Below are 23,796 nucleotides of genomic sequence, written 5' to 3' on the forward strand. Positions count from 1 at the left end.
ATGATTAATATCCACCTTACTATTTCTTACACAGCCTTAACTGTATGCTGTCACCAAGAAACTTTCCCAGTCATGTAATAAATGACCAGATGAAACTAGATTGGATAAAAATCTGCATATATGTGTATGGAAAGACAGCTTTAAAGGTATTCTTCCCCCCTCCCCCCCCCCACACTGTATCATCAAGCTCTTCCAAATTAAATCACATGAGATTCTTCCAGAGGTGGGTGTCTCATGGGAGACACAGATATCCATTATCCTACCCTGCTGGTGCCATTATTTCAAAGAAAAAGTAATTATGAGGGTATTGAATTTCCTCCCTATTCCTCAAGCTCACACCACACATTTTCAGCTCAGTGAGCTGCAATTTCCAAGTTCACAGTAATTAACTTGAATAATATTTTTCAGTGCAGTACATGTAATCAAATGGCTTTCCTATTAGTACCTTAAGATTTGCATTGATGTCACACAGATTAGACGATGGAGGACACTTTTAATACTGCACTTCAACAGCAAATGTACTCCTTGCAAGCTGTTGGAGGGAGGTGCCCAGGGAATTAGGTTACCAGGCTGCCAATAGCTGAACCCACCTTACACTTCCCTGCCAGCAGACAAAAGTGCCCTTGCATCATGTCTGCTTACAGCCCCTGTGCTAGGCTCTTGGAGCCAGATGTATTGTGTTGCAGCAGATGTCAGCAGCATATGGAAGAAGGAAGGAGAAAATGATGATCTAAAAATGGGAAGGATGAGTGAACAGATTTGATGCTAAAGCGTTGAAATGTGTCTGTAGTAGGGCTCTGTCCTCACATACCACTAAGGAAAAAAAAGACCATGCTAAAAAAGGTCTGGAGTATTTCAGCAGCAATTAAACCTGGCATTCATTGGATTAGTTGGGAGAATCTCATCTTTGCCTCTCCTGCTGACAGAGCTCTCCACTGAATTCATGGAATCAGAGAATCGCAGAATCACCAAGGTTGGAAGAGACCTCAAAGATCATCAAGTCCAACCTGTCACCACAGACCTCATGACTAAACCATGGCACCAAGTGCCACATCCAATCCCCTCTTGAACACCTCCAGGGATGGTGACTCCACCACCTCCCTGGGCAGCACATTCCAATGGCAAACGACTCTCTCAGTGAAGAACTTTCTCCCCACCTCCAGCCTGAACGAATTCTGATCCTTTCTGCGTGAGACCTGCCTCTCCAGGTAACTGTACCACTTCTGCTGTGCTCCCCAAGTCTGGCTTTCAAGTGTGGAGGGATAAAGGCAAGCAGTGTGGTTCTCTTCTCAGCGAAATATCCCATTTCCCAAGCAATTAACCGTTGTTTATATTTCAACCAACGTGCGAGAGTTGAGATTGTCAGGCCTGATGTTACCTGAACCTTGCACAAGATGCATCCCCAGTTAGTTCATTCTGCTATAACTGCCATCTATTTATTTAAATTTTCAATCTGCTCTCCCTTCAGGGGATAATACAGTGCCTGGCAATGAAGCAGCTTCTCAATTTCTCAAATGATTTTTTAGTTGGGTGTTTTTTTTTAACATGGAAAAACACATGAATAACTTGCCTGCACTCAGGAAAAAAAAGCAACCCACTGCATTTAAAAGGGAGGTAAGTGTGCCAGGGTATTGTATAGAACTTGCACATGTTTATGTCTCCTCTGCTCAAAACATTTAAACACCAGATAGTCAAATATAAAGAGATGCCTTTGCTAGATGGTGGAGTTATTTACATACCTACAGCAAACAAAACAGATGCAGTATTTTAAGGGAGCTTATTTGCCAGAAGAGATTTCTGCAGATGATGCCATCAGGTGCAGATATGCTTGAATTAAGAGAATCAGAACGCTCAAAACTCTGCTTTGAAACACAAATATCATAAGCACAGGGATGAAAATGTTGTGTCCCAATGCACCTGAGAGAGCAGTGTTCCACTCAGGGAGAAAGGGCTGGGCAAACCTCCAGTTGGGCTACGTTCAGGGTGCCGCGTTACTCAAGCAGTTAAAAAGCACCCAGGAAAACAGATGTCAGAGTATGCAAATCGGAGCCTCAATATCTACTGACACATCTCACTGTGCAGTAATAATGCATCTGATTTAATACTGGAAAATTGACATCTCAGAGACATACAGCAAACAAAACTCTGCAGTGAACCAGAAGACAAAAATGTCATGGGTTTTTATAATGGAGAATAGAATAGAATAGAATAGGATAGGATAGGATAGGATAGGATAGGATAGGATAGGATAGAATAGAATAGAATAGAATAGAATAGAATAGAATAGAATAGAATAGAATAACCAGGTTGGAAGAGACCTTCAAGATCATTGAGTCCAACCTATATAGACAGGTGGATGTTGGTCTCTTCTCCCAGGCAGCCAGCACCAGAACATGAGTACATAGTCTCAGGCTGCGCCAGGGAAGGTTTAGGCTGGATGTCAGGAAAAAGTTCTATACAGAGAGAGTGATTGCCCAATGGAATGGGCTGCCCGGGGAGGTGGTGGAGTCACCATCACTGGAGGTGTTTAGGAGGAGACTTGATGGGGTGCTTGGTGCCATGGTTTAATTGTTTAGGTGGGTTGGATTGGTTGATAGGTTGGATGTGATGATCTTGAAGGTCTCTTCCAACCTGGTCTATTCTATTCTATTCTATTCTATTCTATTCTATTCTATCACCCAACACCATCTAATCAACTAAACCATGGCATGAAGCACCCCATCAAGTCTCCTCCTAAACACCCCCAGTGATGGTGACTCCACCACCTCCCTGGGCAGCACATTCCAATGGCCAATCTCTCTCTCTATGAAGAATTTCTTCCTAACATCCAGCCTAAACCTCCCCTGGTGCAGCTTGAGACTGTGTCCTCTTGTTCTGGTGCTGGTTCCCTGGGAGAAGAGATCAGCCCCCACCTGCCTACAACCTCCCTTCAGGGAGTTGTAGAGAGCAAGAAGGTCCCTCAGCCTCTCCTCACAGGGCTTGTGCTCCAAACCTCTCAACAATTTTGTTACCCTTCTCTCTTCATTGTTCTCCTTCTGCTCTGTAAGAGCAGAAAATGCAAAATTCTGCTAGTTTTGTCAGAACAAGAATTAAGGGTCTGTTCTCAATGACTGTGTAAGGAGGTAATTCACTTTTACACTTTATGGTAACAGTCCTTGGTTTCCCAAAATTCACATCTATAAATTTATTGAGATATCTCCTGAATCTAAGAAGGATATTGAGACACTTGAAGGGCAACGAGGCTGGGGAGAGGTCTTGAGCACAAGCCCTATGAGGAGAGGCTGAGGGAGCTGGGGTTGTTCAGCCTGGAGAAGAGGAGGCTCAGGGGAGACCTGCTAGGCTCATGTTCAGCCTACTATCAACCAGTACCCCCAGGTCCCTTTCTGCCTGGCCGCTCTCCAGCCACTCTGACCCCAGCCTGTAGCACTGCCTGGGGTTGTGGCGGCCAACGTGTAGAACCTGGCACATAGATGTATAAAAAAGACTCAATAAATATCTAGACCACAGCAAGGGGCTAGCTGATGAGCCTAGTTCATCTCTGCTCACCATCAGATTTCCTTGCTGTCAGGAATTGTGAAGGTTATTTTGAACACAAAAGTTGCTTGGATTGAAACCAAGTTGTCTACATCTGTGACTGCAAAGCAGTATCTTGGGATGACAGATGTTTAGCTATTTTGGCTTGCTTTTCTCCTAGTGTTGCTCAGTGAAGTTCAGGATGCACTGCAGGAGCTGAAACCTGCACATTGGGCACTGTGGCTCTGCCTCATGAGCTGGCAAGAGAGCTCAGGAGTCTTTTGAAGTGGATACCACAGGCAGGTCATGACTTTCCCTAAGAACACTGCAAAGCATCTGCTCAAAATCCAATCTTTCAAGGTAATCCTGCCAAGAACAAGACATATTTTGATCCTTCTTTTCTTTAGGAGGAATTACCTTGCTTTTTCAGCAATGCAGATCTGAGACCTGACATTTGACTCCTAGGTTTATATATGTGAGTGTGTACATGTATTTGTCTGTTCATGTATATGTCTTGTGTTAAGTTCACTGAAGTCCATGTTTCAGTTGTGAAGGTATGATGACATGAACTGCCCTTTGCCAGAGTTAGAGAAGCTTCCTGAGACTTGCTTTTCTTCTCATTTTAGGATGCCATACTGGGCTAATGTAGAGAATCCATTCTGCCCAAGAGCAGCCATAATGTTCTGTCCCCTTGACTGATCGATACTGCCTATGATGATGTAAGAAAGGTAGAGCAAACCAGTATAATGACTGCATCCACTCTGTGCTTTCCAGAGTACCTACTAGAGGAGATAATTCATGACCTATAGCACTACAGGCTGGGGTCAGAGTGGTCCAAGAGCAGCCAGGCAGAAAGGGACCTGGGGGTACTGGTTGATAGTAGGCTGAACATGAGCCAGCAGTGTGCCCAGGTGGCCAAGAAGGTCAATGGCATCCTGGCCTGTATCAGGAATAGTGTGGCCAGCAGGAGCAGGGAAGTAATTGTGCCTCTGTACTCAGCACTGGTTAGGCCACACCTGGAGTCCTGTGTCCAGTTCTGGGCCCCTCAGTTTAGGAAAGATGTTGAGTTGCTGGAAGGTGTCCAGAGAAGGGCAACAAAGCTGGGGAGGGGTTTGGAGCACAGCCCTGTGAGGAGAGGCTGAGGGAGCTGGGGTTGCTTAGCCTGGAGGAGAGGAGGCTCAGGGGAGACCTTCTTGCTCTCTACAACTACCTGAAGGGAGGTCGTGGACAGGTGGGGGTTGGTCTCTTCTCCCAGGTAACCAGCACCAGAACAAGAGGACACAGTCTCAAGCTGCACCAGGGGAGGTTTAGGCTTGAGTTGACAAGAAAATTCTTCCCAGAAAGAGTGATTGGCCACTGGAATGTGCTGCCCAGGGAGGTGGTGGAGTCACTGTCCCTGGAGGTGTTAAAAAAGGGACTGGATGTGTCACCTGAAGCCATGGTTTAGTTTGTCCTGAGGTGTTGGGTGATAGGTTGGACCTGATGTTCTTTGAGGTCTTTTCCAACCTTATTGATTCTATGATTCTATGAAGAGAGGGGGCTTCTTCAGAGCTGCTAGCTCCAAAACCTGTACAGATTCAGGGCTGGTGCCATTGATCTTGCTACAAGGCAACTGCTAATTATTACAGATTTTTAAATTGCAGTATGTTATTTTGATAAATTTTATTGATTTTTTTTTTAATGCACAAAAAGTAAGATTGCCATTTTTGATTCTTAATTTATTACATTGAATCCTGGCAATCCCAGGCACAAATGCAGGCTGGGCAGGGACTGGCTGGAAAGCAGCCCTGAGGAGAGAGACTTGGGGGTGCTGGGGGAGGAGAAGCTCACCAGGAGCTCTCAGTGTGCACTTGCAGCCTGGAAAGCCAATCAGATCCTGGGCTGCAGCAAGAGAAGTGTGGCCAGCAGGGCAAGGGAGGGGATTCTCCCCCTCTGCTCAGCTCTGGGGAGACCCCACCTGGAGTCCTGCCTCCAGTTCTGGAGCCCCTATTCCAAGAGGGATCTGGAGGTGCTGGAAGGTGTCCAGAGAAGGGCCACGAGGATGAGCAGAGGGCTGGAGCACCTCTCCTGTGAGGACAGACTGAAGGAGTTGGGGCTGTTCAGTCTGGAGAAGAGAAGGCTCCGAGGTGACCTAATGGGGGCCTTCCAGTATCTGAAGGGGGCCTCCAAGAAGGCTGGGGAGGGACTGCTCAGGATCTCAGGTAGTGATAGGACTAGGGGGAATGGAATGGATGAGGCTCTGGCCAGCCTGATGTAGTGTGGGGTGTCCCTGCCCATGGCAGGGGGGTTGGAACTAGATGATCCTTGTGGTCCCTTCCAACCCTGACTGATTCTATGATTCCATGATTCTATGTTTCTTACAGTTCACCTTTACAGTCATGTTCGTGGTGTTGGTCTACATCGTGCTCAAAACATTGCTGTATTAAACTTGTGCCTGTATGCTAAGCTTGGGTCAAATGTTCCTCAAGAGAATGAAAGATCTAAATGGTTGGAAAGAGTTTTAATTAAGTGTGGCAACTTGCCAGAATAAAAAGAAAAGTCCTTCCAAATGCAGAACATCTTAAACATCCTGCAAAAGCTCACAGTGAGTTGCCCCAAGCAACAGCAACTGAATTATGAAAGAAATTGTCCAGACTTCCTTCATTTTCTGGCTTAGTGCAGGAAACCTCTAGGCTTTATGACATAAAGAAAAACTTCCCTATAAAAGACTGACTCCTAAAGTATTAAACTGGAGACAGATTCTGGGAACACACAGATCTAAACCTCTGCATTTTATTGTACAGACTGTAGAGAAGCTGGACTGGAAGCTAGGGAAGAAAGGGAAATTCTTATTTTTGAAGCTCTTTCCTCCATGGGGCCAAAACATCCGCATGCAGTGCTACAGGCTGGGGTCAGAGTGGCTGGAGAGCTGCCAGGCAGAGAGGGACCTGGGGGTACTGGCTGACAGTAGGCTGAACATGAGCCTGCAGTGTGCCCAGGTGGCCAAGAAAGCCAATGGCATCCTGGCCTGCATCAGGAACAGTGTGGCCAGCAGGGGTAGGGAGGTTATTCTCCCCATGTAAACTGCACTGGTGAGGCCACACCTTGAAGGGAAGTTGTAGCTATGTGGGGGTTGGTCTCTTCTCCCAGGCAACCAGCACCAGAACAAGAGGACACAGTCTCAAGCTGCACCAGGGGAGGTTTAGACTAGATGTTAGGAAGAAATTCTTCATAGAGACAGTGAGTGGCTATTGGAATGGACTGCCTGGGGAGGTGGTGGAGTTGCCGTCATTGGAGGTATTTAGAAGGACATTGGATGGGGTGCTTGGTGTCATGGTTTAATTGATTAGATGGTGTGGGATGATTGCTTGGATGTGATGATCTCAAAGGTCTCTTCCAACCTGGTCTATTCTATTCTATTCTATTCTATTCTATTCTATTCTATTCTATTCTATTCTATTCTATTCTATTCTATTCTAAGTCTATCAATTCATATGGGTTATTTTACCAGTCTCCCAGTTAATTAATGATTTAAGAGCATAGTGTATGCAGGGAGAATAGCTGTCAGCCAGACTAATAACAGACCACGGTAACAGTGACAACTGACAGCGACCCATGTAGCACTCAAGGAGACAGTAGAGTGCCTCTCTGCTCCAGGATCCAAGGATGCAACTCTGTGATGTCCTTCTGTAGCTTCTCAAGCAGTGTTTCATAGTTAAAGCAGAGGAAAATGTGTTGACAGCCACACAGCCTAAGTCTAATCTGGATAGTTCTCAAACAGTGGCAAGAATCACAGTTTCTTGTGACCTGGCACCCAGTTAAGTACTGTGCTTGGCCTCCATGTGGGGAAAGAATGCCAAACACAATTGCTAAACACTTAAGGAAAACAAATATAACTTCAAGGGGTGTGATGATTTTTTTTGCTTCATCCTTATTTTATGTTTTAATTTTATTTCCTTGCTTCTTACTTTTTATGTGAACTATTAAAGACAGAGATCCTCAAAGCTGCACCCTTGAAAAGTCATTGTGTATCCAGAAAAACAACACAACAAGCAACCAAGCAAGCAAGCAAGCACGTATCTAAACAAGATGCTATCATGCACAAGTAACTGTAGCCCTAAAAAGGGAATGAAAGAATAGATGGTGTGTGTCAGAATTAAGTTGGACCACCCTGGGTGGTACAATTTCACACTTTGAGTCCTGTGTCCAGTTCTGGGCCCCTCAGTTTAGGAAAGCTGTTGATTTGCTGGAGCGTGTCCAGAGAAGGGCAACAAAGCTGGGGAGGGGTTTGGAGCACAGCCCTATGAGGAGAGGCTGAGGGAGCTGGGGTTGTTTAACCTGGAGAAGAGGAGGCTCAGGGGAGACCTTCTTGCTCTCTACAACTCCCTGAAGGGAGGTTGTAGCTAGGTGGGGGCTGGTCTCTTCTCCCAGGCAACCGGCACCAGAACAAGAGGACACAGTCTCAAGCTGTGCCAGGGGAGGTTTAGGCTGGATGCTAGGAAGAAGTTCTTCATAGAAAGAGTGATTGGAATGTGCTGCCCAGGGAGGTGGTGGAGTCACCATGACTGGAATTGTTTAAGAAGCAACTGGATGGGGTGCTTGGTGCCATGATTTAGCTGATTAGATGGTGTTGGGTGACAGGGTGGACTTGATGATCTCAAAGGTCTCTTTTCCAACCTGGTTAATTCTATTCTATTCCATTCCATTCCATTCCATTCCATTCCATTCCATTCCATTCCATTCCATTCCATTCTATTCTATTCTATTCTATTCTATTCTATTCTATTCTATTCTATTCTATTCTATTCTATTCTATTCTATTCTATTGTGTCCTGTTCCATTCTATTCTGTTCCATTCCATTATATTCTGTTCTAAAGGGGAAAGCTAAAATGCAACCCTTGAGGGCAATTTAAGTGCCAGGAATTGGGTCCATTGCACACATGTAATGTGGTAACATAGCAGTCAAGGAATAAAGGTTGTTTGTTATAGGATGTCCTATTATGAGAGCATTTCCAAGGTAGATGATGACAGCAACTGGATAGAAAATAAAACCCCATTTTTGTACACTGAAGTTTGTGTTTTAGGTGTTAGAGTACAGGTAGATGGTCAGATGTTACACATTTCTAGCAAGTGGGTGAGGATCATTACGATTGACAGAGAGATGGCAGAGGAATGGGAAGATCCCAATGGGGCAAGTAATGAAATGCACTGGAGAGAAATCAGCTCCCCTGTTCTGACTTTGGGGTGGCTTCTGCTCTTAAGGAATAATGCACTGGACAATATCAAACGCCACTCACCTTTCAATTTTTCAGCCAGCAAAGCAGCTTCATGTTCAGAATAATGCATTATTGCAGGAGGAGAAGGAGGGCGCAGTCTGTCTTCTTCCATTTTGCGTCTGTGGCGTTCTTCTCTGGCCAACATTCTTTGTTTGCACTCCCATTCGTAGAAGTCATCTCTTGCCTGAGCAAAATCAACATGAAGGCGACCTGAATCCTTTTTGTCTGTGCTAGACCCCAATCTCATGCGGTAACCTGAAATCAGCAAGCAGAACTAGCTGTTAGAATAGAATAGAATAGAATAGAATAGAATAGAATAGAATAGAATAGAATAGAATAGAATATAGAATATAGAATATAGAATAGAATAGAATAGAATAGAATAGAATAGAATAGAATAGAATAGAATAGAATAGAATAGCATAACATGGCATGGTATAGCATAGCATAGAATTAACCAGGTTGGAAGAGACCTTCAAGATCATCATGTCCAACCTATCATCCAACACCACCTAATCAACTAAGCCATGCAACCAAGGACCACATCAAGCCTCTTTCTTAACACTTCCAATGAAGGTGATTCCACCACCTCCCTGGGCAGCCCATTGCAATGGGCAACCACTCTCTCTATGAAGAATTAAGAAGGTTGCATGCTTTCTTTCTTTCTTTCTTTCTTTCTTTCTTTCTTTCTTTCTTTCTTTCTTTCTTTCTTTCTTTCTTTCTTTCTTTCTTTCTTTCTTTCTTTCTTTCTTTCTTTCTTTCTTTCTTTCTTTCTTTCTTTCTTTTCTTTCTTCCTTCCTTTCTTTTTTCTTTCTTTCTTTCTTTCTTTCTTTCTTTTCTTTCTTTCTCTCTTTCTTTTCTTTCTTTTTTTTTCTTTCTTTCTTTCTTTCTTTCTTTCTTTCTTTCTTTATTTCTTTTTCTTTATTTCTTTCTTTCTTTCTTTCTTTCTTTCTTTCTCTTTCTTTCTTTCTTTCTCTCTTTCTTTTTCTCTTTCTTTCTCTTTCTTTCTCTTTCTTTCTTTCTCTTTCTTTCTTTCTTTCTTTCTTTCTTTCTTTCTTTCTTTCTTTCTCTTTCTTTCTTTCTTTCTTCCTTCCTTTCTTCCTTCCTTCCTTTCTTTCTTTCTTTCTCTTTCTTTCTTTCTTTCTTTCTTTCTTTCTTTATTTCTTTCTTTCTTTCTTTCTTTCTTTCTTTCTTTCTTTCTTACTTTCTTTCTTCCTTTCTTCCTTTCTTCCTTTCTTCCTTTCTTCCTTTCTTCCTTTCTTTCCTTTTCTTTCTTTCCATCTCTCTTTCTCTCTTTCATTCTTTCCCTCTCTCCCCCCTCCCCCCATAAGTGTAGCCAAGTAAAAATTTACATGAACAGATTCCAGCATCTCTACACAGGATCTATTGATCACTGTGTTTTCACATGAAGATAAAAGTCTTTCCAATCATTTTCCCTTTCAATTTTCTGCATCACCTGTCAACACAGGCCTGGGTCAGAGTGGCTGGAGGGCAGCCAGGCAGAAAGGGATCTGGGGGTACTGGTTGATAGTAAGCTGAACGTGAGGCAGCAGAGTGCCCAGGTGGACAAGAAGGCCAATGGCATCCTGGCCTGCATCAGGAATAGTGTGGCCAGCAGGAGCAGGGAAGTTATTGTGCCCCTGTACTCAGCACTGGTTAGGCGGCACCTTGAGTCTTGTGTCCAGTTCTGGGCTCCTCAGTTTAGGAAGGATGTTGAGTTGCTGGAAGGTGTCCAGAGAAGGGCAACAAAGCTGAGGAGGGGTTTGGAGCACAAGCCCTATGAGGAGGGGTGAGGGAGCCGGGCTGGCTTAGCCTGGAACAGAGGAGGCTCAGAGGAGATCTTATTGCTGTCTACAACTACCTGAAGAGAGGTTCAGTATTCAGTATCACTAAGGTTGGAAGAGACCTGAAATTGTAGCTAGGTGGGGGTTGGTCTCTTCTTCCAGGCAACCAACACCAGAACAACAGGACACAGTCTCAAGCTGCATCAGGGGAGGTTTAGGCTGGATGTTAGGAAGAAGTTCTTCCCAGAAAGTGTGACTGGCTGTAGGAGTGTGGTACCCAGGGAGGTGGTGGAATCACCATCGCTGGAGGTCTTTAAGAGGAGACTGGATGGCGCACGTGGTGCCATGGTTTAGGTGATTAGATGGTGTTGAGTGACAGATTGGACTCACAGGTCTTTTCCAACCTGGTTAATTCTATCCTATCCTATCCTATCCTATCCTATCCTATCCTATCCTATCCTATCCTATCCTATCCTATCCTATCCTATCCTATTTTATTCTTCAAAATACATTACTTTTCTACTTGATACTCCCAACCTTGATAAGTGCAGAAGCCAGCTAAACAAATAACAACTACTAAAAAGGGACCTATTTTGGTCTGAAAGTAGAGTCCTCCTTCCTCTGAATGTTGAGATTATATACAGTTCAGCGCTTTTCTGCAGCATGGCAAAGGAATTGGAAGTATGGAAAGGCTGAATTTTGTAAAAGTCATGACAATGGAAGAATGAGAAAACTGTGCTACATAAATCCCTGGGCCACAAAGAGAGTAGTGCCAGAACTTCATTGATGCTAGATCTCAAAAGTTGGGGGCTTTGCAACTGCAAACACTACTTCTCAGTTCCCTGCTGGAAATAATCTAGCAGCAAATATAAAGAACTTACAAATGAATTGAGTTCAGAATCCTTTAAAGCAGTTTAAAAACTGTAGATGGATTTATTAGACACTTGGAATAGAACAGAATAGAATGAACCAGGTAGGAAGAGACCTTTGAGATCATTGAGTCCAACCTATCACCCAACACCATCTCATCAACTAAACCATGGCACCAAGCACCCGATCCAGTGTCTTCCTAAACACCTCCAGTGATGGTGACTCCACCACCTCCCTGGGCAGCACATTCCAACCACTCTTTCTATGAAGAATTTCTTCCTAACATCCAGCCTAAACCTCCCCTGGTGCAGCTTGAGACTGTGTCCTCTTGTTCTGGTGCTGATTGTCTGGGAGAAGAGACCAACCCCCACGTGGCTACAACCTCCCTTCAGGTAGTTGAAGACAGCAAAAAGGTCTCTCCTGAGCCTCCTCTTCTCCAGGCTAAGCAACCCCAGCTCCCTCAGCCTCTCCTCATAGGGCTGTGCTCCAAACCCCTCCCCAGCTTTGTTGCCCTTCTCTGGACATGTTCCAGCAACTCAACATCTTTCCTGAACTGAGGGGCCCAGAACTGGACACAGGACTCAAGGTGTGGCCTAACCAGTGCTGAGTCCAGGGGTACAATGACCTCCCTGCTCCTGCTGGCCACACTGTGAGACTCCTTTCAGAACAAATAATGAAACCTGCCATGCCTCATCTTTAGTGATGTTCTACATATTCATAATATGGTCAGTGTATCACATGTTAAAGCTAGCAGAGTGCAAAGGCTTTTAGTCAGGGGCTACACAGCAGTACAACAGGGCACCGCTCTGAACTAAAACTCTCAACTGTTGTCAGAGGGCAAACAAATCATGCCACAGATAGAAAATGAGCTTTTAGTGACCATACTGTGAAAGAACATATTCTGGTCACCTGATTGAGAGAAAGCATGAGAAAACACTCTGCAGAAAACTGCAAAGAGAGCCTTCACGTGCAGGTAAAATTAAGTGGTCTGCACAGGGCTAGCTCCAATGTCAACCTGCTGCAGTAGCCTCAGAAGCAAGAAGCCCAGCAGAGACTTCTCAAATCATGGCACACTGCAGAGATGAACTGTGCTGAACTGGCACATAGAAGGCTCCTCAGAAATACCCACTACAACAACTGCTGTCTAATAACTCCAGGGACAGGAAACTGCTGTTCAAAGTGTCAGGGAAAATGGTGTTTGCTTCTGTTGAGCAGCTATTCAAGAGAACCTACCTTTCAGTGTTGGAGAGCTTCAGCATGTCCCCACCCACATTTAAAACTCAGTTTTGAACTCTTTCCAGGGACAGCAAAGCTAAGCCTTTACTAGATTAGCAGCCCCTCTGCTAAAATGCATATCTAGGCATACTCTGTTTTGGTTTACTGCTGGAAAAACATCCTGTTATATGAATACAAGGGACTATCTGTACCAGATCACATACAAGACAATAGCTTCAAAGACATTAAATATCCATGTATGTTCTGATCCTTCCAAAAAACACAATCTGGGTGCCTTTTGATTTGACAGATTCCATTCAAAGAACTTGTGGAGACTGGATAAGTAGCCTGTCCATAAGGAAGGTAGAACTTTAATTCTCCAGCAAGGAGTCCAAACTCAGATGAAAATCTCAGGCCAAGTGTTTCAGAAGTCCTTCAAAGTCAGAAGGCATCAAAAACTTCCACTGAATCCACCAAATCTGGTCTCCAAGGCTCACAAGCTTAGGGTAAAGCAGAACTGAATGTTTCCAGAGAGGCAAATGAGGGAATTGTTTGTTATTTTAAAGCCCCCTTTATTTCAGTTTGCTTTCTCTTGCTCAGAGGAGTAAACACTACTTCTTCCCCAGAAGGCTGTTTCTGGTTGTCTATACAGCTCTACTGAGGGAAGGGAAGGGAAGGGAAGGGAAGGGAAGGGAAGGGAAGGGAAGGGAAGGGAAGGGAAGGGAAGGGAAGGGAAGGGAAGGGAAGGGAAGGGAAGGGAAGGGAAGGGAAGGGAAGGGAAGGGAAGGGAAGGGAAGGGAAGGGAAGGGAAGGGAAGGGAAGGGAAGGGAAGGGAAGGGAAGGGAAGGGAAGGGAAGGGAAGGGAAGGGAAGGGAAGGGAAGGGAAGGGAAGGGAAGGGAAGGGAAGGGAATTAACCAGGTTAGAAAAGGCCTTTGAGATCGAGTCCAACCTATCACCCAACACTATCTAATCAACTAAACCATGGCACCAAGTGCCTCAACCAGTCTCTTCATAAACACTTCCAGTGATGGTGACTCCACCACCTCCCTTGGCAGATAGGTATTGAAGTAAAGAGTTACAATGCACCATATTCAATGAGGCATAATAGAAGACTCAGGGTGACATTTGAGAGCTGGGCACTGAACTAATGAGTTTTATCCACAGCAGTGTAGGCATGAGAGGGGTCAGCCAAAAGGGGTCAGTGGTGCAGCAACTCTGGCAGCTGTGAAAATATTAACCCCAGCTTGCCAGACTTGCCAGCTGCATTCCTCAAAAAGTGATTGCTGTCCTCCAAAACAGCATTATCAGCAATGTGAAAGGACACTGCCAAGGTGCCAGGTCTTGTGAACCTAAAATTAGATCTCCCAGCTGGGATGTGCTTTCCAGGAAGACACAATCTCTCTTCCTTTCCCAGTGGATCTTTCACCTCTGCTGGCAGGAGTACATTGGGCACAGACAGTGAGAAACACAGCACTGCAGCATGTGAGACTCCTGTGGACCTCAAAGCCTCACTTCATGCAAACAAAGAATTGATGACAAGGGCTGCTGAGTTTTATTGGAGTGGTGCTCATTTTTGAAGTAAATAGGGATAATGAAAACAAAGAAGCAAACTATAGAATAGGATAGGATAGGATAGGATAGGATAGGATAGGATAGGATAGGATAGGATAGGATAGAATAAACCAGGTTGGAAAAGACCTTTGAGATCGAGTCCAACCTATCACCCAACACCATCTAATCAACTAAACCATGGCACCAAGCACCCCATCCAGTCTCTTCCTAAACACCTCCAGTGATGGTGACTCCATCACTTCCCTGGGCACCACATTCCAATCACTCTTTCTGTGAAGAACCTCTTTCTAACATCCAGCCTAAACCTCCCCTGGCACAGCTTGAGACTGTGTCCTCTTGTTCTGTAGCAGGTTGCCTGGGAGAAGAGACCAACCCCCACCTAGCTACAACCTCCCTTCAGGGAGCTGTAGAGAGCAAGAAGGTCTCCCCTGAGACTCCTCCAAAAAATACACCAAGACCAAACCAACCCAACAAACAAAACCCAAAGCAAGCTAAAAAACCCCCACAAACTAACAACCCTCCCCCCCAAAAAACAACAACAAAAAACCCTAAACCAAAAAGCCCATTAAAAACAAAACAAAACAAAACAAAACAAAACAAAACCAAAACAAAACAACAAAAACAAACCCCAAAGCAACCCAAAATAAAAACCCACAAAAAGCAAGCACTGAGCAATGTAAATTGCAGTTTGAAACTCCGAATCCTCTGTGGTACTGGACAAACAGTTGCCCTTGGGTAACCAGTTTAAGTGCCTCCAAATGAAGAGGCTTTTGAAACTGACCAAGAATCACACTGAAAATATATCTGACTGCTTGCTTAACTCTTGAGACTGAAAGTGGTTAGCCAGTCAGATGGTTTCCAGCAGCACAGAAACTTAGAACAACCTGGGTTGGAAGGGACCTTGGGTATCTCTTAGTTCAGTCCTCCCTCAGAGCAGTATCAACATCAAAGGCAGATCAGGTTGCTCAGGGCATTGCATCTTTCTCTTATGAAAAACAGCAAATGTCATTGGTATGGCTTCTTGCACACTCCTAAATTTAGGCTGTGAGGAAACTACAGGACCAGCAGTCTGGCCAGTGAAGAACAGACTCCTCATAGCCAGAACGATGATGTGCAGCAAGTGGTGCACAACTGGCAGGCCTTATTTTGTATACTGGATCAGCTTAGCCTGGAGAAGAGGAGGCTCAGAGGAGACTGCTGTCTATAACTACCTGAAGGGAGGCTGCAAACAGGTGGGGGTTGGTCTCTTCTCCCAGGCAATCACCAACAGAACAAGAGGACACAGTCTCAAGCTGTGCCAGGGGAGGTTTAGGCTGGATGTTAGGAAGAAGTTCTTCACAGAAAGAGTGATTGGCCATTGGAATGTGCTGCCCAGGGAGGTGGTGGAGTCACCATCACTGGAGGTGATTAAGGAAAGACTGGATGGTGTGCTTGGTGCCAGTTGATTAGATGGTGTTGGATGATAGGATGGGCTTGATCATCTTGAAGGTTGTTTTCAATCTGGTTAATTCTATTTATTTTCTATTCTATACTACTCTATTCTACTATTCTATTCTATTCTATTCTATTCTATTCTATTCTATTCTATTCTATTCTATTCTATTCTATTCTATTCTATTCTATTAGACTCCCTTAGGTGGTTTGGCAACTTTGAGCTGCAGGGCAGATGGCATGCTTGCACTTTTCCAGCCTATTGATGTTTGAGACTACTTGAATGTAGGAGAGAGCCACCTGCCATTGCCTCCCCTTCATGTGTGGGCAATGATTTGCCCTCACACACCTCTTTTCCCATCTCTCTGCTCAGGACTGCAGCTAGGACTAACTGTGTGCCTGGCTTGTCATTTTTAATTTCAGTTTCTCACACAATGGCAGAGGAAAAGACTTTGGGAACTTGCCAAGATCATCACTTTAAAGGAGCAGCAACAGGAAAAATTAATGAGGGTGCTAAATAAAAATCAAACACAGTATTTCCATATCACAGGTCTAGTCAAAACTCTGTGGCTTGACTTACCTTTGAGTGTTGCTATATTGGGGATCAGCCAATAGCTGTTCTCTAACTGGGGATTTAGATCAGAGTGTTGATGATGATCAGTGAGAACAACAAATAAAGCCAGTACATGCTACTAAATGGCAACCCACAGGGGAAAGTATCAGTAGAGGAAAAAACATATACATGGGGTTTTGGGGTTTAAATAGGTCTATCTCAAACCACTTGCTTGGCCTATATTTTCAACTCCAGGGCCATTAAAATTTGCAGGAGTTGCTGAATTGCCAGTCATAAGAATAAAGTTCACACAGTCTCACAGTATCACCAAGGTTGGAAGAGACCTCAAAGATCATCAAGTCCAACCTGACACCACAGACCTCACTACGAGACCATGGCACCAAGTGCCACCTCCAATCCCCTCTTGAACCTCCAGGGATGGTGACTCCACCACCTCCCTGGGCAGCACATTGCAATTGGCGAATGACTCTCTCAGTGAAGAACTTTCTCCTCACCTCAAGACTAAACTTTCCCTGTCACAGCTTGAGACTGTGTCCTCTTGTTCTGGTGCTGGTTGCCAGAGAGAAGAGACCAACTTCCTCCTGGCTACAATCCCCCTTCAGGTAGTTGTAGACAGCAATGAGGTCTCCCCTGAGTCTCTTCTTCTCCAGGATAAACAAGCCCAGCTTCCTCAGCCTCTCCTTGTAGGGCTTGTGCTCAAGGCCTCTCTCCAGCCTCATTGCCTTTCTCTGGACACATTCAAGTGTCTCAATGTCCTTCTTAAATTGAGGAGCCCAGAACTGGACACAGGACACAAGGGGTGGCCTAACCAGTGCTGAGTACAGGGGTAGAAGGACTTCCCTGCTCCTGCTGGCCACACTCTTCCTGATACAGGCCAGAATGCCTCTGGCCTTCTTGGCCACCTGGGCACACTGCTGGCTCATGTTTAGGCGGCTGTCAATCAGCACGTGCAGGTCCCTCTCTGTTTGGCAGCTCTCCAGCCACTCCATAGGTTGAGAAAGAGCTCTCATGGGCTGGTATGTTGATTTTACAAAGCCTTTTTCCTTAGAAGGTTAAAATGTAATTTTCAGGCTAAATGAAAGCTTATCTTGCTCAAATAAGTTTGTGGGTTTAGGGTTTGTTTTGTAGTCTTCTACCCATCTCCCAGTCTCCTTTTCATGCATGTTTACTTGGTAATAGAAAGGAAGTAAATCAGTGATTAAACTACTTGATGGATTTTGTAATCACTTGCATTATGATGATGATAAGCACAGGATAAACACAAAGTTTGATGAGATTAGATGGGGTAGACAGATAAAACTGTTTAGGTAGACAAAATTACCATTATATTACAGATATCTAAGACATGACTTTCTCCTAATATAACATGCATACTATATTAACCACACATTCCATCTGTGCATCTCTTTTATCTCTTACAGGTAAAAGAAAATGCCTTCACAACAGAATCACAGAATCAGCAAGGTTGGAAAAGACCTCAGAGATCATCCAGTCCAACCTATCACCCAGCACCTCACGACTAACTAAACCATGGCTTCAAGTGCCATGCCCAATCCTCTTTTGAACACCTCCATAGATGGTGACTCCACCACCTCCCAAGCTTTAACCCACCATTTTGGGGTACATTGAGAGTGGAATAAAGACTGGTTAAAAAAATGCCAATATTTCAGTGCAAATAAAGTGTGTCCCTGCTTAGTGCCCAAAGTCTCTGCTCTGCAGGGCTGGGGGACAGTCAGTGCACCCTTTTTAATCTGCAGACTTCAATGCTGGTGGTGGAATTTGGCTGCAGTGTGTCTCTGCTTTTCATCTTCCTCCATATCAGCTCCACTGGTTCTTTCCCTCATCTGGCCAGAGACACTAAGTTCAACACTTAGAAGAAATCACAGGTGTGAGACCTACAGGAAAGATGGAGAAGGATTCTTTATCAGGGAGTGCCATGATAGGATGAGCGGTAGTATTTTTCAGACTGAAAAATGGTGAATTTAGATTAAATAGCCAGGTGGGGGTTGGTCTCTTCTCCCAGGCAACCAGCACGAGAACAAGAGGACATAGTCTCAAGCTGCACCAGGGGAGGCTTAGCCTGGATATTAGGAAGAAGTTCTTCCCAGAAAGAGTGATTGGCCATTGGAATGTGCTGCCCAGGGAGGTGGTGGAGTCACCATCACTGGAGGTGTTTAGGAAGAGACTGGATGAAGCAGTTGGTGCTATGGCTTAGTTGATTAGGTGTATTGGATGATAGGTTGGACTCAATGATCTCAAAGGTCTTTTCCAACCTGGTCTATTCTATTCTATTCTATTCTATTCTATTCTATTCTATTCTATTCTATTCCATTCCATTCCATTCCATTCCATTCCATTCCATTCCATTCTATTCTATTCTGTCATTTACTGTGAGAGTGCTGAGACACTGGAACAGCTTGCCTAGACAAGTTGTGGGTGGCCCCTCCTTGGCAGTGTTCAAGACCTGGTTAAATAGGGCTTTGAGCAACCAAGTCTAGCAGAAGATGTCCCTAGCCATCATAGGGGTTTGGAACCAGATGATGTGTAAAGTTCCTTCCTTCTAACCCAAATCAGTCAATGATTCTATGATTCTATGAAAAGACAGATGGGGAGGGAGGCTGCAGAGCAGGTGGTAAGAGGAAGCACAGATAGAAGAAAAGCTTTGACAAAAGGAAATGGAAGAAGGAAGGATGGATCAGGAACCTGGAAATAAACTGGTAGAAAATTCAGGATGAGGAAGGGAATCTGCCACCTCCACATCTGCTCACTTCCCATTTTCTGAATGCACACTCCAGTGTGTTATGAACAAGAACACATGGCAGCCCAGAGAATTTCCTCTGATCATCAAATCTGGTCATCCAGGCTATAAAGTTAAAATAAAATTTGACTTGGCATGAAGCAAACAGTGCAGTCACCTTTCCAAGAAAGCAGGAAACTGAGCTAGAAGGACACTGTCTCTTGTCTCTAGTGGTGGCGGCCTCTACGCTTCTGAGATGTTCTCTGCTCACTTCACTGCTAATGTTTTGTTTATCATATACAGTAACAGCAGCTCCTATGGAACCTGGTGTGCCTCTCCTCTGCTCTGTTGCTTGTGGAAATGTTTCTGCCTGGACAGAATTTGGAAGCTGGAAGATGTACTACTGTTTCATACTGCAATGCCTGTAATCTGTCCCAGTGAACTACATCATTATGGAAGCAGTGTGAACAAACAAATAAAGAGGAATGAGAGAAACTGAGAACAGAGGATGAGAAGGGAAGAAGAACTGAAATGATTTTGGTTTTGGAAAGGAAGTAAAAAACAAAGGTGGAACAAAGATCTGGAAGAAACCTGAAAATACAGTGTTATATCATAGCAATGTTTATATAGACCTCATAAAACTCAACAGTCTTCTGTAATTCTTCAAATAGATGTTAAAGGCAAGCAGCCAAGTTAGGAAAAAACCCACCACAGTACCAACACAAAAATGGTTGTGATACAAAGGAGCTAGGTTTTCCTCACCACGTATTTCGAAAGTTCAGGTATTTTCTTTCTTTCACTGTAAGCTGTAATCAGCAGTGACTTAAGAGACAATTTGCTTCTAGCTGTGCAAACTGATTGACAGCTGGCTGAACATGAGCTAGCAGTGTGCCCAGGTGGCCAAGAAGGCCAATGGCATGCTGGCCTGCATCAGGAATAATGTGGCCAGCAGGAGCAGGGAGGTCATTCTACCCCTGTACTCAGCACTGGTTAGGCCACACCTTGAGTCCTGTGTCCAGTTCTGGGCCCCTCAGTTTAAAAAGGACATTGAGACTCTTGAACGTGTCCAGAGAAGGGCAACAAGGCTGGGGAGAGGCCTTGAGCACAGCCCCATGAGGAGAGGCTGAGGGAGCTAGGATTGTTTAGCCTGAAGAAGAGGAGGCTCAGGGCAGACCTTCTTGGTCTCTACAACTCCCTGAAGGGAGGTTGTAGCCAGGTGGGGGTTGGTCTCTTCTTCCAGGAATCAGCGCCAGAACAAGAGGACAGTCTCAAGATATGCCATGGGAGGTTTAGGCTAAATGTTAGGAAGAAGTTCTTGACAGAAAGATTGATTGGCCATTGGAATGTGCTGCCCAGGGAGGTGGTGGAGTTACCATCCCTAGAGGTGTCTGTGAGGGGATTGGACGTGGCCCTTGAAGCCATGGTTTAGTTAGTCCTGAGGTGCTGGGTGACAGGTTGGACTTGATGATCTCTGAGGTCTCTTCCAACCTTACTGATTCTATGATTCTATGAATAGCTCCTTGCCACTCCAAGCTACAGCCACAGAGCTCAAGGAAGACTTGCTGAGATAAAATCTAAGAGAAAAAAAGCAAACATTAGCATCACAACATACAAATGAGAAGCAAGGAAAATCCATTAAAGAATGTGAAGTACCAGAAAGGTAAATGGCTTTATCAACCATGAACTCCTCTGCAAAACGAATGTGACAAAAGTTCTTCTTGCTTTTCCGAATGGCTGTTATATCTCCACACTGCTCAAAGACTTCCTGAATGATTTCCTCCGTTGCATTTTCTGGTAATCCTCCAACAAACACCGTTTTACACCCGGGAGGTCTCTCTCTTGTTGAAGGTGGTGGAAGATCTAAGTCAAAAGAAAAATCACATTGGAATACCACATTTGTCTTTCGATCCATCGGCTGTATTCATTCTTCTAATCAGCTCTGGGTTGTAGCAGTTACTTGACATAGCATGGAAGTGGGAGAGAGGGAAAAGGGCAGCAGTTAAATATTGAAGAGACTGTCCAATCAACCTTTTCAACTTTGAGGTGGCATTTCAGGGATTAATTCCTGACACAGTGGGACTGTTCTCCAGGACAGATGAGAAGATCTAAAAGGAACATCCTTTTCCCTGCACAGTCACCAAAAAAAAAAAAGTAGAAACCATTCTGTTTCAAAGCAGAGGAGCTTCTGCAACTGGTTTGACCCTGAACACAGACCTCAGGCACTGGTGCAGTACATTCAAAGCCTGAACTTCACAGTCTTTACTTGACGTACTTGACATACTCGCCAAGCGTGTGGGTCCTGTGCAAGCCAGCCCTTGCAGTGCACACCCTGGGCCCTTGGGCTGGACATCTTTCCCTGTTCTGGGCATAATTTCCTTTCTGTCTCAGAGTACAGGAGTGCAGCAAAGAGGAAAACAAGGTGGGAAACACAACAAAGTGACAGCATGATGAAAATGCTCTGCTGCTTATCTGTTTTGTCTTGTTGCCAGATAATGAAGCGGATGCCAGGAAAAGGGAAGGATAACCTCGCTGTTTACAAGTGCTCTTCAGGTGGAGTGTCTAGAAATGTTATTTTTATGTATATAAATGAATATAAACACACTTAAAGCAGAAAACTATTAATTTTTTTTGAGAGCTGTATAAAAAAATTACTCTGTCATAAAGCTTCACCTTCTTCATATGTAGATTACCAGAAGTGTTTCTTAAAGAAGGAATCTGATTGGGATGACTTAGTTTTCTTGGTCCTTTAACACTGTAAATGGAGTTACAGCCTTAAAAGATACATATATATTCATATTCACTCATTTAGCCAGTTCAATTAAGTCATGATATGAGTACACTGCAAATCCAGAGCACCAGACTCTTTGCTTCATTTTCTTTTTGGTCTTCACAGTGATAGTGAAAGCCACTACTCTGATGGCTCTGAAACTAAACTTCTGGACCTAACACACACAAAAGTCAGGCTTTGTGCCTGAGCTGCTGGCTTAGGGGGAAGAGTTTTCCATTTGCACAAAATCCCAGGAGAGGCAGAAGGAAGTCTGATTCCTGCTCTCAAAGTGAAGAAATGAATCTGCCTTGCTGCCCCTTAAAAAATAGCAAGAGTCTTCCTTTCCCTCCACTACCCCCAGGGGCCAGAGCTGGTCAGTATTTAGGTGCAAATTGCTGTGCTCAGGGACACGAACTTGGACTGGTTCCATTTAAGCATGGGCACCTGAAGGGGAGTGTGGAAATGATCAGCACTGCATAATGTCACTGACTTTTGTGACATTTTGAAAGACAGATTTCTATGAGAAGTGCAGATCTTTAGGCTCAGTTAGCTTGAAGTAATTCCTTTTCTTTTTTACACAAACTGCTTAGATTTGGTTTGTTTGAGTTTTTTGACATGACTTTACAGAGAGGAATAAGCATTCTCTGACACCATACCATGCTTTATACAAAAGAGTAGACAAGAGAAGGAAACACCATCCTTGCCTACACTGTATTTAACCATGCTTCATACAAGAGTAGACATGAGAAGGAAACACCATCCTTGCCTACACTGTATTTAACCATGCTTCATACAAAAGAGTACACATGAGAAGAAAACACCATCCTTGCTTACACTGTATTTAACCTTGCTTCATACAAAAGAGTAGGCATGAGAAGGAAACACTATCCTTGCTTACACTGTATTTAACCATGCTTCATGCAAGAGTAGACATGAGAAGGAAACACCATCCTTGCCTACACTGTATTTAACCATGCTTCATACAAAAGAGTACACATGAGAAGAAAACACCATCCTTGCTTACACTGTATTTAACCTTGCTTCATACAAAAGAGTAGGCATGAGAAGGAAACACTATCCTTGCTTACACTGTATTTAACCATGCTTCATGCAAGAGCAGACATGAGAAGGAAACACTATCCTTGCCTACACTGTATTTAAAAACCCAGAATTTTTTATTAGATAAAAAATATTTCATGCCATACAACCATATATTTAGGAACAATATATTTCATCAGATGCACTTACTTGGGTTTGGAGGGAAGAGTGTGCAGCTTTTGCAGTGGATGATTTCTTTGACTACAGGCACATCTGTTGGTGGTGGCGGCGGCACTAATCCCATGCCTGGTATCATTGGGTTAATTGGAGTGATTCCAGTCATCATGCTAAGGCTTGGATCAAAGCCTGGTACACAGATTGAATCTGTAAATATATAACACAAAACCCTGACTCATAAATCTTGAAACTACTATTTGTTGCTATTTTCTTGCACAGACAGTTTCACTTTAGGCTGTTTTAGCTTATTTGTTTTTTTTTGTTCCCCTCCCAAGCATGGCTGTTAAAAGAAGGAAAAGGGAAAATGGAAGAGGCAGAGAAGCAGGGAGGGAAGAGGGAGGTGTATTGTCAGTGGAAAAAAAAAAAACAACACACAGCCTATGCATAAAGAAGGAAGTGTTACATAATTTACAACAGTAATATAACTGAGTAAAACACAAGACATTAAAGTGCAAAGCCATATACAGTGAATGTCTGTTAGAGAATCACAGAATCACCAAGGTTGGAAGAGACCTCAAAGATCATCAAGTCCAACCTGTCACTACAGACCTCATGACTAAACCATGGCTCCAAGTGCCACATCCAATCCCCTCATGAACACCTCCAGGGACGGTGACTCCACCACCTCCCTGGGCAGCACATTCCAATGGCTAACAACTCTCTCTGGGAAGAACTTTCTTCTCAGCTCAAGCCTAAAACTCCCCTGGTGCAGCTTGAGACTGTGTCCTCTTGTTCTGGTGCTGGTTGCCTGGGAGAAGAGAGCAACCCCAACCTGGCTACAACCTCCCTTCAGGGAGTTGT

The 23,796-nt window shown here is 44.2% G+C and overlaps 1 protein-coding gene across 1 annotated transcript in view; it reads right to left on the reverse strand.

Moving 5' to 3' along the window:
• The window catches only part of ENOX1 (ecto-NOX disulfide-thiol exchanger 1), a 380,677-nt gene that overhangs the window by 134,135 nt on the left and 222,746 nt on the right, over positions 1–23,796 (reverse strand). The window contains exons 5-7 of the mRNA XM_054163102.1: positions 22,969–23,142; positions 20,607–20,813; positions 8,791–9,024 (exon numbers count right to left, since the gene is read on the reverse strand). Of these exons, the coding sequence (XP_054019077.1) occupies positions 8,791–9,024; positions 20,607–20,813; positions 22,969–23,142 (615 nt within the window). The remainder of the gene's footprint in view (positions 1–8,790; positions 9,025–20,606; positions 20,814–22,968; positions 23,143–23,796) is intronic.

This window comes from Dryobates pubescens, chromosome 7 (genome assembly GCF_014839835.1).
Source record: "Dryobates pubescens isolate bDryPub1 chromosome 7, bDryPub1.pri, whole genome shotgun sequence".
Classification (NCBI taxonomy): domain Eukaryota; kingdom Metazoa; phylum Chordata; class Aves; order Piciformes; family Picidae; genus Dryobates; species Dryobates pubescens.